Source organism: Tachyglossus aculeatus, unplaced genomic scaffold (genome assembly GCF_015852505.1).
Source record: "Tachyglossus aculeatus isolate mTacAcu1 unplaced genomic scaffold, mTacAcu1.pri scaffold_101_arrow_ctg1, whole genome shotgun sequence".
Taxonomy (NCBI): Eukaryota; Metazoa; Chordata; class Mammalia; order Monotremata; family Tachyglossidae; genus Tachyglossus; species Tachyglossus aculeatus.
Window position 1 is genome coordinate 866,594 of NW_024044842.1, and position 12,031 is coordinate 878,624.

The 12,031-nt window shown below is 50.0% G+C and overlaps 1 protein-coding gene across 1 annotated transcript; it reads right to left on the reverse strand.

Moving 5' to 3' along the window:
* Positions 1–124: 124 nt before the first annotated feature.
* Positions 125–9,539, reverse strand: LOC119922229 (vacuolar protein sorting-associated protein 52 homolog). Its single transcript, XM_038742189.1, has 6 exons — positions 9,415–9,539; positions 4,571–4,655; positions 2,736–2,788; positions 2,305–2,380; positions 907–1,060; positions 125–209 (listed from the first exon to the last, which is right to left on the reverse strand). Exons 1-6 carry the CDS (start codon positions 9,520–9,522, stop codon positions 125–127), a joined length of 561 nt encoding a protein of 186 aa, XP_038598117.1. The 5' UTR covers positions 9,523–9,539.
* Positions 9,540–12,031: the final 2,492 nt, after the last annotated feature.

Sequence of the window (12,031 nt, forward strand, 5' to 3'; positions counted from 1 at the left end):
GGGGGTTGGAAGGTTTGGGGGGTCTCGGGGGGGCTCAGGGTGGAGGTTGGGGGAGTCTCAGGGCGGGGATTGGGCGGTTGTGGGGGGGGGGTCTCGGGGTGGGGATTGGGGATTTGGGGGGGTCTCAGGGTGGGGGTTGGGAGGACTGGGGGGTCTCAGGGTGGGACTTGGGGGGTTTGGGGGAGGTCTCAGGGTTGGGGGTGGGGGGTCTGGGGGGGTCTCAGGGTGGGGTTTGGAGGGATTGGGGGTTCTCAGGCTGGAGTTTGGGAGATTTGGGGGGGTCTCAAGGTGGGACTTGGGGGGTTTGGGGGGGTCTCTGGGTTGGGGATGCGTGGTTTTGGGGGGTCTCAGGGTGGGGCTTGGAAGGTTTGGGGGTTTCAGGGTGGGACTTGAGGTGCTGGGGGGGGGTCCACCGGGTGGGGGATGGGGGTTTCGGGGGTCTCCAGGTGGGGCTGGGGGATTTGGGGGGGGTCTCAGGGTGGGGCTTGGGAGGTTTGGGGGTTTCAGGGTGGGACTTGGGGGGTTGGGGGGGGGTCTCGGGGTGGGGGTTGGGTGGTTTTGGGGGATCTCAGGGTGGGGTTTGGGGGTTTCAGGGTGGGACTTGGGGGGGGGGGGTCTCCAGGTGGGGGTTGGGAGTTTGGGGGGGGTCTCCGGGTGGAGGTTTTGGGGGGGGGGTCTCCGGGTGGGGGTGGGGGTTTGGGGGGGGTCCCCGGGTGGAGGTTTTGGGGGGGGGTCTCCGGGTGGGGGTGGGGGTTTGGGGGGGTCTCCGGGTGGAGGTTTGGGGGGGGTCTCAGGGTGGGGCTTGGGAGGTTTGGGGGTTTCAGGGTGGGACTTGGGGGTTCAGGGGGGTCTCGGGGTGGGGCTTGGGAGGTCTCAGGGTGGGGTTTGGGAGTTTCAGGGTGGGACTGGGGGGTGCTGGGGGGGTTCTCAGGGTGGGGGTTGGGTGGTTTGGGGGTCTCAGGGTGGGGGGGGTCCGGGGGTGGGTCTCTGACCTCTAGGACGGTGTCACAGGCGGTGATCTGATTGTGCAGGGACGCGATGTTCTTGCTCTCCTGGATGTCTGCAGGGCTCACGGTCAAGGCCTTCACCGGGTCGAGGGTCCAGGGGGGTCCGGGGGGGGGGGGGGGCCGCTCCCCTCCCCCCAAACCCCCGCCGGACCGACTCTCTCCACCTTCTTCACCAGTCCACCCTTCGGGCGGCCCGGGGAGGAGGAGGAGGAGGAGGAGAAGGAGGGAAAGGGGAAGAAAAAGGAGGTCGGGGGGCGGGGGAAGAGGATGGGAAGAGGAGGAGGAAGGAGAAGGAAGAGGAGGAGGAAGGGGAAGGAAGAGGAGGAAGAAGAAAGGTGGAGGAAGACGGAAAGGAAAAGGCTGGAGAGGAAGAGGAGGAGGAAGAGGAAGAGGGAGGAGGGAGGAAGAGGGCGGAGGAGAAGGACGATGAGGAGGATGAGGGGAAGGAGGAGGAGAGAGGAGGGAGGTGGAGGAAAAGGTTGGGGTAGAGAAGAAGGAGAAAGGAGGGAGGAGGAGGAAGAGGGAAAGGAAAAGGTCGGGGGGAAGAGAAGGAGAAGGAGAAACAAGGAGGAAGGGGAAGGATGAAGAGAAGAAAGAGGAAGAGGGAAAAAAAGTTGGGGAGAAAAAGGAAGAAGAGGAGAGGTGAAGGAAGAGGGAAAGGAAAAGGTCGGGGAAGAGAAGGAGAAAAAGGAAGAAAGGAAAAGGTCAGGAAGAGATGAGGAGGAGGAAGAAGAGGGAAACGAAAAGGAGGAGGAAGGGGAAGAGAAGGAGGGGGAGGAAGAGGAGAAAGGGGAAAAGGGAAAGAAAAAGTTGGGAAGAAAGAGGAGGAGGAAGATGGGAGGTGGAGGAAGAGGGAAAGGAAAAGGTCGGGGAAGAGAAGGAGAAGAGAGAAATGAAAAGGTTGGGGAGAAAGGAGGAAGAGGAAGAAGAGGGAAAGGAAGGGGAAGGAAGGGGAAGAGAAAGGGGGGAGGAGGAAGGAGGAGGAAGAGGAGAAAGGGGAAGAGGGAAAGAAAAAGCTGGGGAGAAAGAAGAGGAGGAAGAGGGAAAGGAAGAGGTCGGGGAAGAGGAGAAGGAAGAGAGAAAGGAAAAGGTTGGGAGAAAAGAGGAAGAGGAAGAAGGGGGAGAGGGGAAGGAAGAGGAAGAGAAAGGGGGAGGAGGAAGGGGAAGAAGGAAAGAAAAAGTTGGGGAGAAAGAGGAGGAGGAGGAGGAGGAAGGGAGGTGGAAGAAGAGGGAAAGGAAAGGGTTGGGGAGGAAGACAAAGAGAGGAGGAGGAGGCGGCCGAGGAAGAGGAGGATACAGTCCCGGATGGACTTCTGCTCAATCTGCTGCAGTTCCAGCTCCACCTGCTTCGAGTAATGGCGGAGATCGACGCCCTGGGGAGGGAAGGAAGGAAGGAAGGACGGGGGGCGGGGAGAGGGGCCGGGGTCAGGGGATCGGGGAAACTGAGGCGAGGGAGGACGGGGCACCCGAGGCGGACAGGGAGAGACCCGGCCCCGACGCTTGGCCGGCGGGGGCCGTCCGAGGGCGTGGGGGGGGGGGAGAAGGGGATGATGGAGCGGGGGGCCGGGGTCAGGGGATCGGGGAAACTGAGGCAAGGGAGGACGGGGCACCCGAGGCGGAGAGGGAGAGACCCGGCCCTGACGCTTGGCCGACGGGGGCCGTCCAAGGGCGTGGGAGGGAGGAGAAGGGGACGATGGAGTAGGGGGCCCGGGGGGGGGACCACCTCACCGACTTGAGGGCCTCCTTGAGCAGCTCATCCTCCAGGTTGGCCTGGATGTGAACTGGGGTGGAGACAGGGACGTCACAGGGACGTCACCCCCAAACTCCCGTCCCTGCCCCCCCAAAACCCCTCTCCCAACTCCTGTGCCCCCAAATACACCCTCCCCAGCCCATGGATCCCCCCCAAACCCCTCTTCCACCTCCTGTCCCCCCAGAAGCCCCCTCCCCAGCCCCTGTCCCCCCACAAAAACCTTCCCCCCACCTCCTGACTTCCTCCCTAAACCCCCTCCTCCACCTCCTGTCCCCCCCAGAAACCCCCTCCTCCACCTCCTGTCCCCCAAGAAAACCCCTCCCCAGCCCCTGTCCTCCCCCCAAAACCTTCCCCCCACCTCCTGTCCTCCGCCCAGAACCCCCCTCCCCCACCTCCTGTCCCCCCAGAAAATCTCCCTCCCCCACTTCCTGTGCCCCAGAAAATCCTCGCCCACCTCCTGCTGCCCCCAGGAACCCCCTCCCAAGGTCCTGCCCCCCCGCCAGAAAACCCCCTCCCCACCTCCTGTGCCCCCCAGAAATCCCCACCCCCACCTCCTGTCCTCCCCTCAAAACCCCTCTTCTTCTACCTCCTGTCCCCCCCCGAAAACCCCCTCCCCACCCCCTGTGCCCCCCAGAAACCCCCTCCCCCACCTCCTGTCCCCCATCAACCCCCTTTCCCACCTCCTGTCCCCCCCAAAACCCTTCCCCCCACCCCCATCCCCCCAAACCCCCCTCCTCCTGTCCCCCAGAAACCCCCTTTCCCACCTCCTGTCCCCCCAAAAAACCCTCCTCCGTCCCCCAGCCCCCCACCTCCTGTCCCCCAGAAACCCCCTTTCCCACCTCCTGTCCCCCCAAAAAACCCTCCTCCGTCCCCCAGCCCACCTCCTGTCCCCCAGAAACCCCCTTTCCCACCTCCTGTCCCTCCCAAAAACCCTCTCCTCCACCTCCTGTCCCCCAGAAGCCCCCTCCCCCAACTGCTGTTCCCCAGAAACCCCCTTTCCCACCTCCTGTCTCCCCAAACCCCCCCCACCTCCTGTCCCCCAGAAACCCCCTTTCCCACCTCCTGTCTCCCCAAAAAACCCTCCCCCCACCTCCTGTCCCCCAAATCCCCCCCACTTTCTGTCCCCCAGAAACCCTCTCCCCCAGGCCCTGCCCCCCCAAAAAAACCCTCCCCCCACCTCCTGTCCTCCAGAAACCCCCTTTCCCACCTCCTGTCCCCCCCAAAACCCTCCCCCGTCCCCCAACCCCACCTCCTGTCCCCCAGAAACCCCCTTTCCCACCTCCTGTCCCTCCCCAAACCCCTCTCCCGCACCTCCTGTCCCCCAGAAGCCCCCTCCCCCAGACCGTCCCCCCCCAAAAAACCCTCCCCCACCCCCTGTCCCCCAGAAACCCCCTCCCCCACCTCCTGTCCCCCCAAAAAAAACCCTCCCCCCACTTTCTGTCCCCCAGAAACCTTCTCCCCCAGCCCGTCCGCCCAAAAACCCTCCCACCTCCTGTCCCCCAGAAACCCCCTTTCCCACCTGCTGTCCCCCAAAAAACCCTCCCCCACCTCCTGTGCCCCCCCCAAACCCCCTCCTCCACCTCCTGTCCCCCAGAAGCCCCCTCCCCCAGCCCCTGTCCCCCCAAAAAACCCTCCCTCCACCTCCTGTCCCCCCAAAAAACCCCTCCCTCCACCTCCTGTCACCGCAGAAACCCCCTTTCCCACCTCCTGTCCCCCCAGAAACCCCCTTTCCCACCCCCTGTCCCCCCCAAACCCCCTCCCCATCCCCTGTCCCCCCCAAAAAACCCCTCCCACGTCCCCCCGGTCCACTCACCGTCCATCTGGTCGAGGACGAAGGGGTCGTTGGTGAGGTCCAGTTCCCCCAGCTGCAGCGGCTCCGGCAGGCCGGGCCCGGGGCCCTGCGGAACAAGGGGTTAACGCCACATCTACTACGCTCTCCGGCGCTCAGTACACTGCTCGCCCCAGACGACTTTGTTTATTCTATTTATTCCGATGACTTGACACCCGTCTACATGTTTTATTTTGTTCTCCGTCTCCCCCTTCTAGACCGTGAGCCCGCTGCTGGGTAGGGACCGTCTCCAGATGTTGCCGACTTGGACTTCCCAAGCGCTTAGTCCAGTGCTCTGCACACAGTGAGCGCTCAATAAATACGATTGAATGAATGAATGACTACTCTGCTTATTCTATTTATTCTGATGACTTGACACCCCCTTCCCTCCTCTCCCCCTCGTCCCCCTCTCCATCCCCCCCATCTTACCTCCTTCCCTTCCCCACAGCACCTGGATAGATGGATAGATGCTTGTACATATTTATTACTCTATTTATTTATTTTATTTGTACATATCAATTCTATTTATTTAATATTTTCTTAGTATGTTTGGTTTTGTTCTCTGTCTCCCCCTTTTAGACTGTGAGCCCACTGTTGGGTAGGGAATGTCTCTATACGTTGCCGACTTGGACTTCCCAAGCGTTTAGTACAGTGCTCTGCACATAGTAAGCGCTCAATAAATACGATTGATGATGATGATGACACCCGTCTACATGTTTTATTTTGTGGTCAGTCTCCCCCTTCTAGACTGGGAGCCCGCTGTTGGGTAGGGACCGTCTCCAGATGTTGCCGACTTGGACTTCCCAAGCGCCTAGTACAGTGCTCTGCATAATTGCTCTCATAATAAGCAGTAAACATAGTAAGCGCTTAGCTAATACCATTAATAATATTATTGCTCTCATAATAAGCAGTAAACATACTAAGTGCTTAATTGATACCATTATTATTATTATTGCTCTCATAATAAGCAGTAAACATAGTGAGTGCTTAACTGATACCATTATTATTATTATTGCTCTCATAATAAACAGTAAACATAGCGAGTGCTTAACTGATACCATTATTATTATTATTGCTCTCATAATAAGCAGTAAACATAGTAGGCACTTAACTAATACCATTATTATTATTATTGCTCTCATAATAAGCAGTAAACATAGTAGGCGCTTAACTAATACCATTATTATTATTATTGCTCTCAAAATAAGCAGTAAACATAGTGAGTGCTTAACTGATACCATTATTATTATTATTGCTCTCATAATAAGCAGTAAACATAGTAAGTGCTTAACTGATACCATTATTATTATTATTGCTCTCATAATAAGCAGTAAACACAGTGAGTGCTTAACTGATACCATTATTATTATTATTGCTCTCATAATAAGCAGTAAACACAGTGAGTGCTTAACTGATACCATTATTATTATTATTGCTCTCATAATAAGCAGTAAACACAGTGAGTGCTTTACTGACACCATTATTATTATTATTGCTCTCATAATAAGCAGTAAACACAGTGAGTGCTTAACTGATACCATTATTATTATTATTGCTCTCGTAATAAGCAGTAAACACAGTGAGTGCTTAACTGATACCATTATTATTATTATTGCTCTCGTAATAAGCAGTAAACATAGTGAGTGCTTAACTGATACCATTATTATTATTATTGCTCTCACAATAAGCAGTAAACATAGTGAGTGCTTAACTGATACCATTATTATTATTATTGCTCTCATAATAAGCAGTAAACATAGTGAGTGCTTAACTAATACCATTATTATTATTATTGCTCTCATAATAAGCAGTAAACATAGTGAGTGCTTTACTGACACCATTATTATTATTATTGCTCTCATAATAAGCAGTAAACATAGTGAGTGCTTAACTGATACCATTATTATTATTATTGCTCTCATAATAAGCAGTAAACATAGTAAATGCTTAACTGATACCATTATTACTATTATTGCTCTCATAATAAGCAGTAAACATAGTAAGTGCTTAACTGATACCATTATTATTATTATTGCTCTCATAATAAGCAGTAAGCATAGTGAGCGCTTAACTAAAACCGTTATTATTAATTATTATTGCTCTCATAATACGTAGTAAGCATAGCGAGCGCTTAATACCATTATTATTATTGTTGCTCTCATAGTAAGCAGTAAACATAGTAAGCACTTAATTAATACCATTACTATTATTATTGCTCTTATAGTAAGCAGTCAGCATAGTATGCGCTTAACTAATACCATTTTTACTATTATTATTATTACTGCTCTCATAATAAGCAGCAAGCATAGTAAGGGCTTAACTAATACCATTATTATTATTGTTATTATTATGGCTCTCAGAGTAAGCAGTAAGCATAGTAAGTGCTTAACTAATACCATATTATTATTATTGCTCTCAGAATAAGCAGTAAACACAGTAAGCGCTTAACTTACATTATTATTATTGTTATCATTACTGCTCTCATAAGAAGCAGCAAGCATAGTAAGGGCTTAACTAATACCATTATTATTATTATTGCTCTCACAGTAAGCAGTAAACATAATAAACACTTAACTAATACCATTATTATTATTATTATTATTGCTCTCATATGCAAAAAGCATAGTAAGTGCTTAACTACTACCATTATCATTATTATTATTACTACTTTCCTCACAGTATACAGTAAGCAAAGCGCTTAACTAATACCATTCTTCTTATTATAATCACTGCTCTCATAGTAGGCAGTAAGCATAATAAACGCTTAACTAACACCATTATTGTTATTATTATTATTATTATTGCTCTCCTAGTAGGCAGTAAGCCTAGTAAGCGCTTAACCAATACCATTATTATTATTATTACTGCTCTCATAATAAGCAGTAAGCATAGTAAGCGCTTAACTAATACCATTATTATTATTTTTACTGGTCTCACAGTAAGCATAATAAACACTTAATAGCATTATTATTATTATTATTGCTCTCATACGCAAAAAGCATTTTAAGTGCTTAAGTAATACCATTATTATTATTACTTCCCTCATAGTATACAGCAAGCATAGTAAGCGCCTAATACCATTATTATTATTATTGCTCTCACAGTAGGCAGTAAACATAATAAACACTTAACTAATACCATTATTATTATTATTATTGCTCTCATACGCAAAAGGCATAGTAAGTGCTTAACTACTACCATTATCATTATTATTACTACTATTTTCCTCACAGTATACAGTAAGCATAGTAAGCGCTTAACTAATACCATTCTTATTACTATTACTGCTCTCATAGTAAGCAGTAAGCATAATAAACGCTTAACTAACACCATTATTGTTATTATTATAATTATTATTATTGCTCATAGTAGGCAGTAAGCCTAGTAAGCGCTTAACCAATACCATTATTATTATTATTGCTCTCATAGTAAGCAGCAGGCATAGTAAGCACTCAACTAATACCATTATTATTAATATTGCTCTCATAATAAGCAGTAAGCATAGTAAGCGCTTAACTAATACCTTTATTATTATTTTTACTGGTCTCACAGTAAGCATAATAAACACTTAACTAATACCATTATTATTATTGCTCTCATAAGCAAAAAGCATATTAAGTGCTTAAAGCCATTATTATTATTATTACCCTCACAGTATACAGTAAGCATAGTAAGCGCTTAACTAATACCATAATTATTATTATTATTACTGCTCTCATCGTAAGCAGTAAGCATAGTAAACGCTTAACTAATACCATTATTATTATTATTGTTGCTCTCATACGCAAAAAGCATATTAAGTGCTTAAGTAATACCATTATTATTATTATTTCCCTCATAGTATACAGCAAGCATAGTAAGCGCCTAACTAATACCATTATTATTATTATTGCTCTCACAGTAGGCAGTAAGCATAATAAACACTTAACTAATACCATTATTATTATTATTATTGCTCTCATACGCAAAAGGCATAGTAAGTGCTTAACTACTACCATTATCATTATTATTATTATTACTTTCCTCACAGTATACAGTAAGCGTAGTAAGCGCTTAACTAATACCATTCTTCTTATTATTATTACTGCTCTCATAGTAAGCAGTAAGCATAATAAACGCTTAACACCATTATTGTTATTATTATTATTATTATTATTATTGCTCTCCTAGTAGGCAGTAAGCCTAGTAAGCGCTTAACCAATACCATTATTATTATTATTATTGTTCTCATAGTAAGCAGCAGGCATAGTAAGCGCTCAACTAATACCATTATTATTATTATTATTATTACTCTCATAATAAGCAGCAAGCATAATAAGGGCTTAACTAATAACATTATTATTATTATTACTATTATTATGGCTCTCAGAGGAAGCAGTAAGCACAATATTTGCTTAACTAATACCATTATTATTATTATTATCGCTCTCATTGTAAGCAGTAAGCACAGTAAGCGCTTAACCAATACCATTATTATTATTATTATTGCTCTCATAGTAAGCAGCAGGCATAGTAAGCGCTCAACTAATACCATTATTGTTATTATTATTATTGCTCTCATAATAAGCAGCAAGCACAGTAAGGGCTTAACTAATACCATTATTATTATTATTATTACTATTATTATGGCTCTCAGAGGAAGCAGTAGGCATAATAAGCGCTTAACTAATACCATTATTATTATTATTACTGCTCTCACAGTAAGCAGTAAGCATGGTAAGCGCTTAACAAATACCATTATCATTATTATTATTACTAATGTTATGGTGATTATCCAATAACAGGAAGACAACGGGGGGGGAGAGGAGGGAGCCGGGACCGCCCCTCACCAGGTCTCTCTCCTCCTCTTCTTCTTCTTCTTCTTCTTCTTCTTCCTCCTCCTCCTGAGGGCGGAGGCCCCGGGCCCTTAGGCCCAGCTGCTCGGGAGGCGCCGCCATGGTGGCCGCCCAACGCCCCGGCCCCACTTCCGGTCCCGGCGCCCCTGTCAAAGCCGCACTTCCGGAAGCCGCCGCTCCCACAATGCCCCTCGCCCCGGCCCCACTTCCGGTCCCGGCTGGCCGTCCAAACTGGACTTCCGGAAGCTGCCGCTCCCACAATGCCCCTCGCCCCGGCCCCACTTCCGGTCCCGGCTGGCCGTCCAAACTGGACTTCCGGAAGCTGCCGCTCCCACAATGCCCTTCGCCACGGCCGCATTTCCGGTCGCGGCTGGCCATCAAAACTGGACTTCCGGAAGCTGCCGCTCCCACAATGCCCCTCGCCCCGGCCCCACTTCCGGTCCCGGCTGGCCGTCAAAATTACACTTCCGGAAGCTGCCGCTCCCACAATCCCCCGCGCCCCGGCCCCACTTCCGGTCCCGGCTGGCCGTCCAAACTGGACTTCCGGAAGCTGCCGCTCCCACAATGCCCCCCGGCCCGGCCCCACTTCCGGTCCCGGGCGGCCGGCAAAACTGGACTTCCGGAGACTGCCACGCCCACAATCCCCCTCGGCACGGCCACACTTCCGGTCCCGGGCCGCGTTCAAAGCTGGACTTCCGGAATCTGCGATTCCCACAATACCCCTCGTCCCGGCCGCACTTCCGGTCCCGGGCCGCGTTCAAAGCTGGACTTCCGGAATCTGCGATATCCAGAATACCCCTCGTCCCGGCCACACTTCCGGTCCCGGGCTGCTGTCAAAGCTACACTTCCGGAAGCTGCCACTCCCACAATCCCCCTCGCCCCGGCCCCACTTCCGGTCCCGGGCCGCGTTCAAAGCTGGACTTCCGGAAACTGCGACTCCCACAATGCCCCTCGCCCCTGCCACACTTCCGGTCCCGGGACGCCGTCAAAACTGGACTTCCGGAAACTGCCATTCCCACAATCCCCCTCGCCCCGGCCCCACTTCCGGTTGTCTAAATTTGAACCCATGACCTGTGACTCCAAAGCCCGGCTCTACCCACTGAGCCACGCTACTTCTCTAAGGATTCTCTCTGTTGCCGGATTGGACTTTCCCAGCGCTTAGTCCGGTGCTCTGCGCTCAGTCGGCACCCAATAAATACGATTGAATGAATAAATGAATGAATGAACGGATGAATGAATGAATGAATTGATTCGGAGGCCGGAGTTTTCCCCCGCTTGCGGCCGCCCCCTGGCGGTCAATACCCGGAAGTTCGCCTCACCCCCCCCCCCCCCCCTCCCAGCATCGCGCATGCGCCTCAACGGCCGCCCCGCTCCGCAGCTGTTATAGGGTCCCCTGCGTAAGCACCCAATAAATACGATTGAATGAATGAACGAATAAATGAATGAACGGATGAATGAATGAATGAATGAATGAATGAATGAAGGGACGGGCAGGGATTGTCTCTGTTGCCGGATTGGATTTTCCCTGCGCTTAGTCCGATGCTCAGCACTCAGAATAATAATAATAATAATAATAATAATAATAATAATAATAATAGCATTTATTAAGCGCTTATTATGTGCAGAGCACTGTTCTAAGCGCTGGAGAGGTTACAAGATGATCAGGTTGTCCCACGGGCGGGGGCTCACAGTCTTCATCCCCATTTTACAGATGAGAAAACTGAGGCCCAGAGAAGTTAAGTGACTCGCCCAAAGTCACCCAGCTAACTGGCGGAGCCGGGATTTGAACCCATGACCTCTGACTCCAAAGCCCGGGCTCTTTCCGTCTCTATATGTTGCCAGCTTGTACTTCCCAAGCGCTTAGTACAGTGTTCTGCACACAGTGAGCGCTCAATAAATACGATTGATTGATTGATTGATTTCCCACTGAGCCACGCTGCTTCTCAGAAGGCACCCAGTAAATACGATTGATTGAATGAATGAATGAACAAACGGATGAATGAAGGGACGGGCAGGGATTGTCTCTGTTGCCGGATTGGACTTTCCCAGCGCTTAGTCTGGTGCTTAGCGCTCAGTAGGCACCCAATAAATATGATTGAATAAATGAATGAACGAATGGATGAATGAATGAAGGGATGGTCAGGGATTGTCTCTGTTGCCGGATTGGACTTTCCCAGCGCTTAGTCCGGTGCTCAGCGCTCAGAAGGCACCCAACAAATACGTTTGAATGAATGAATGAATGAATGAATGAAGGGATGGGCAGGGATTGTCTCTGTTCCCAGATTGGATTTTCCCAGCGCTTAGTCCGGTGCTCAGCACTCAGAAGGCACCCAATAAATATGAATGAATGAATGAATGAGTGAATGAGTGAATGAATGAATGAAGGGTTGGGCAGGGATTGCCTCTGTTGCCGGAGTGGACTTTCCCAGCGCTTAGTCCGGTGCTTAGCACTCAGAAGGCACCCAATAAATACGATTGAACGAATGGATGAATGAATGAATGAATGAAGGGATGGGCCGGGATTGTCTCCGTGGCCGGATTGGACTTTCCCAGCGCTTAATCCGGTGCTCAGCACTCAGTAGGCACCCAATAAATACGATTGAATGAATGA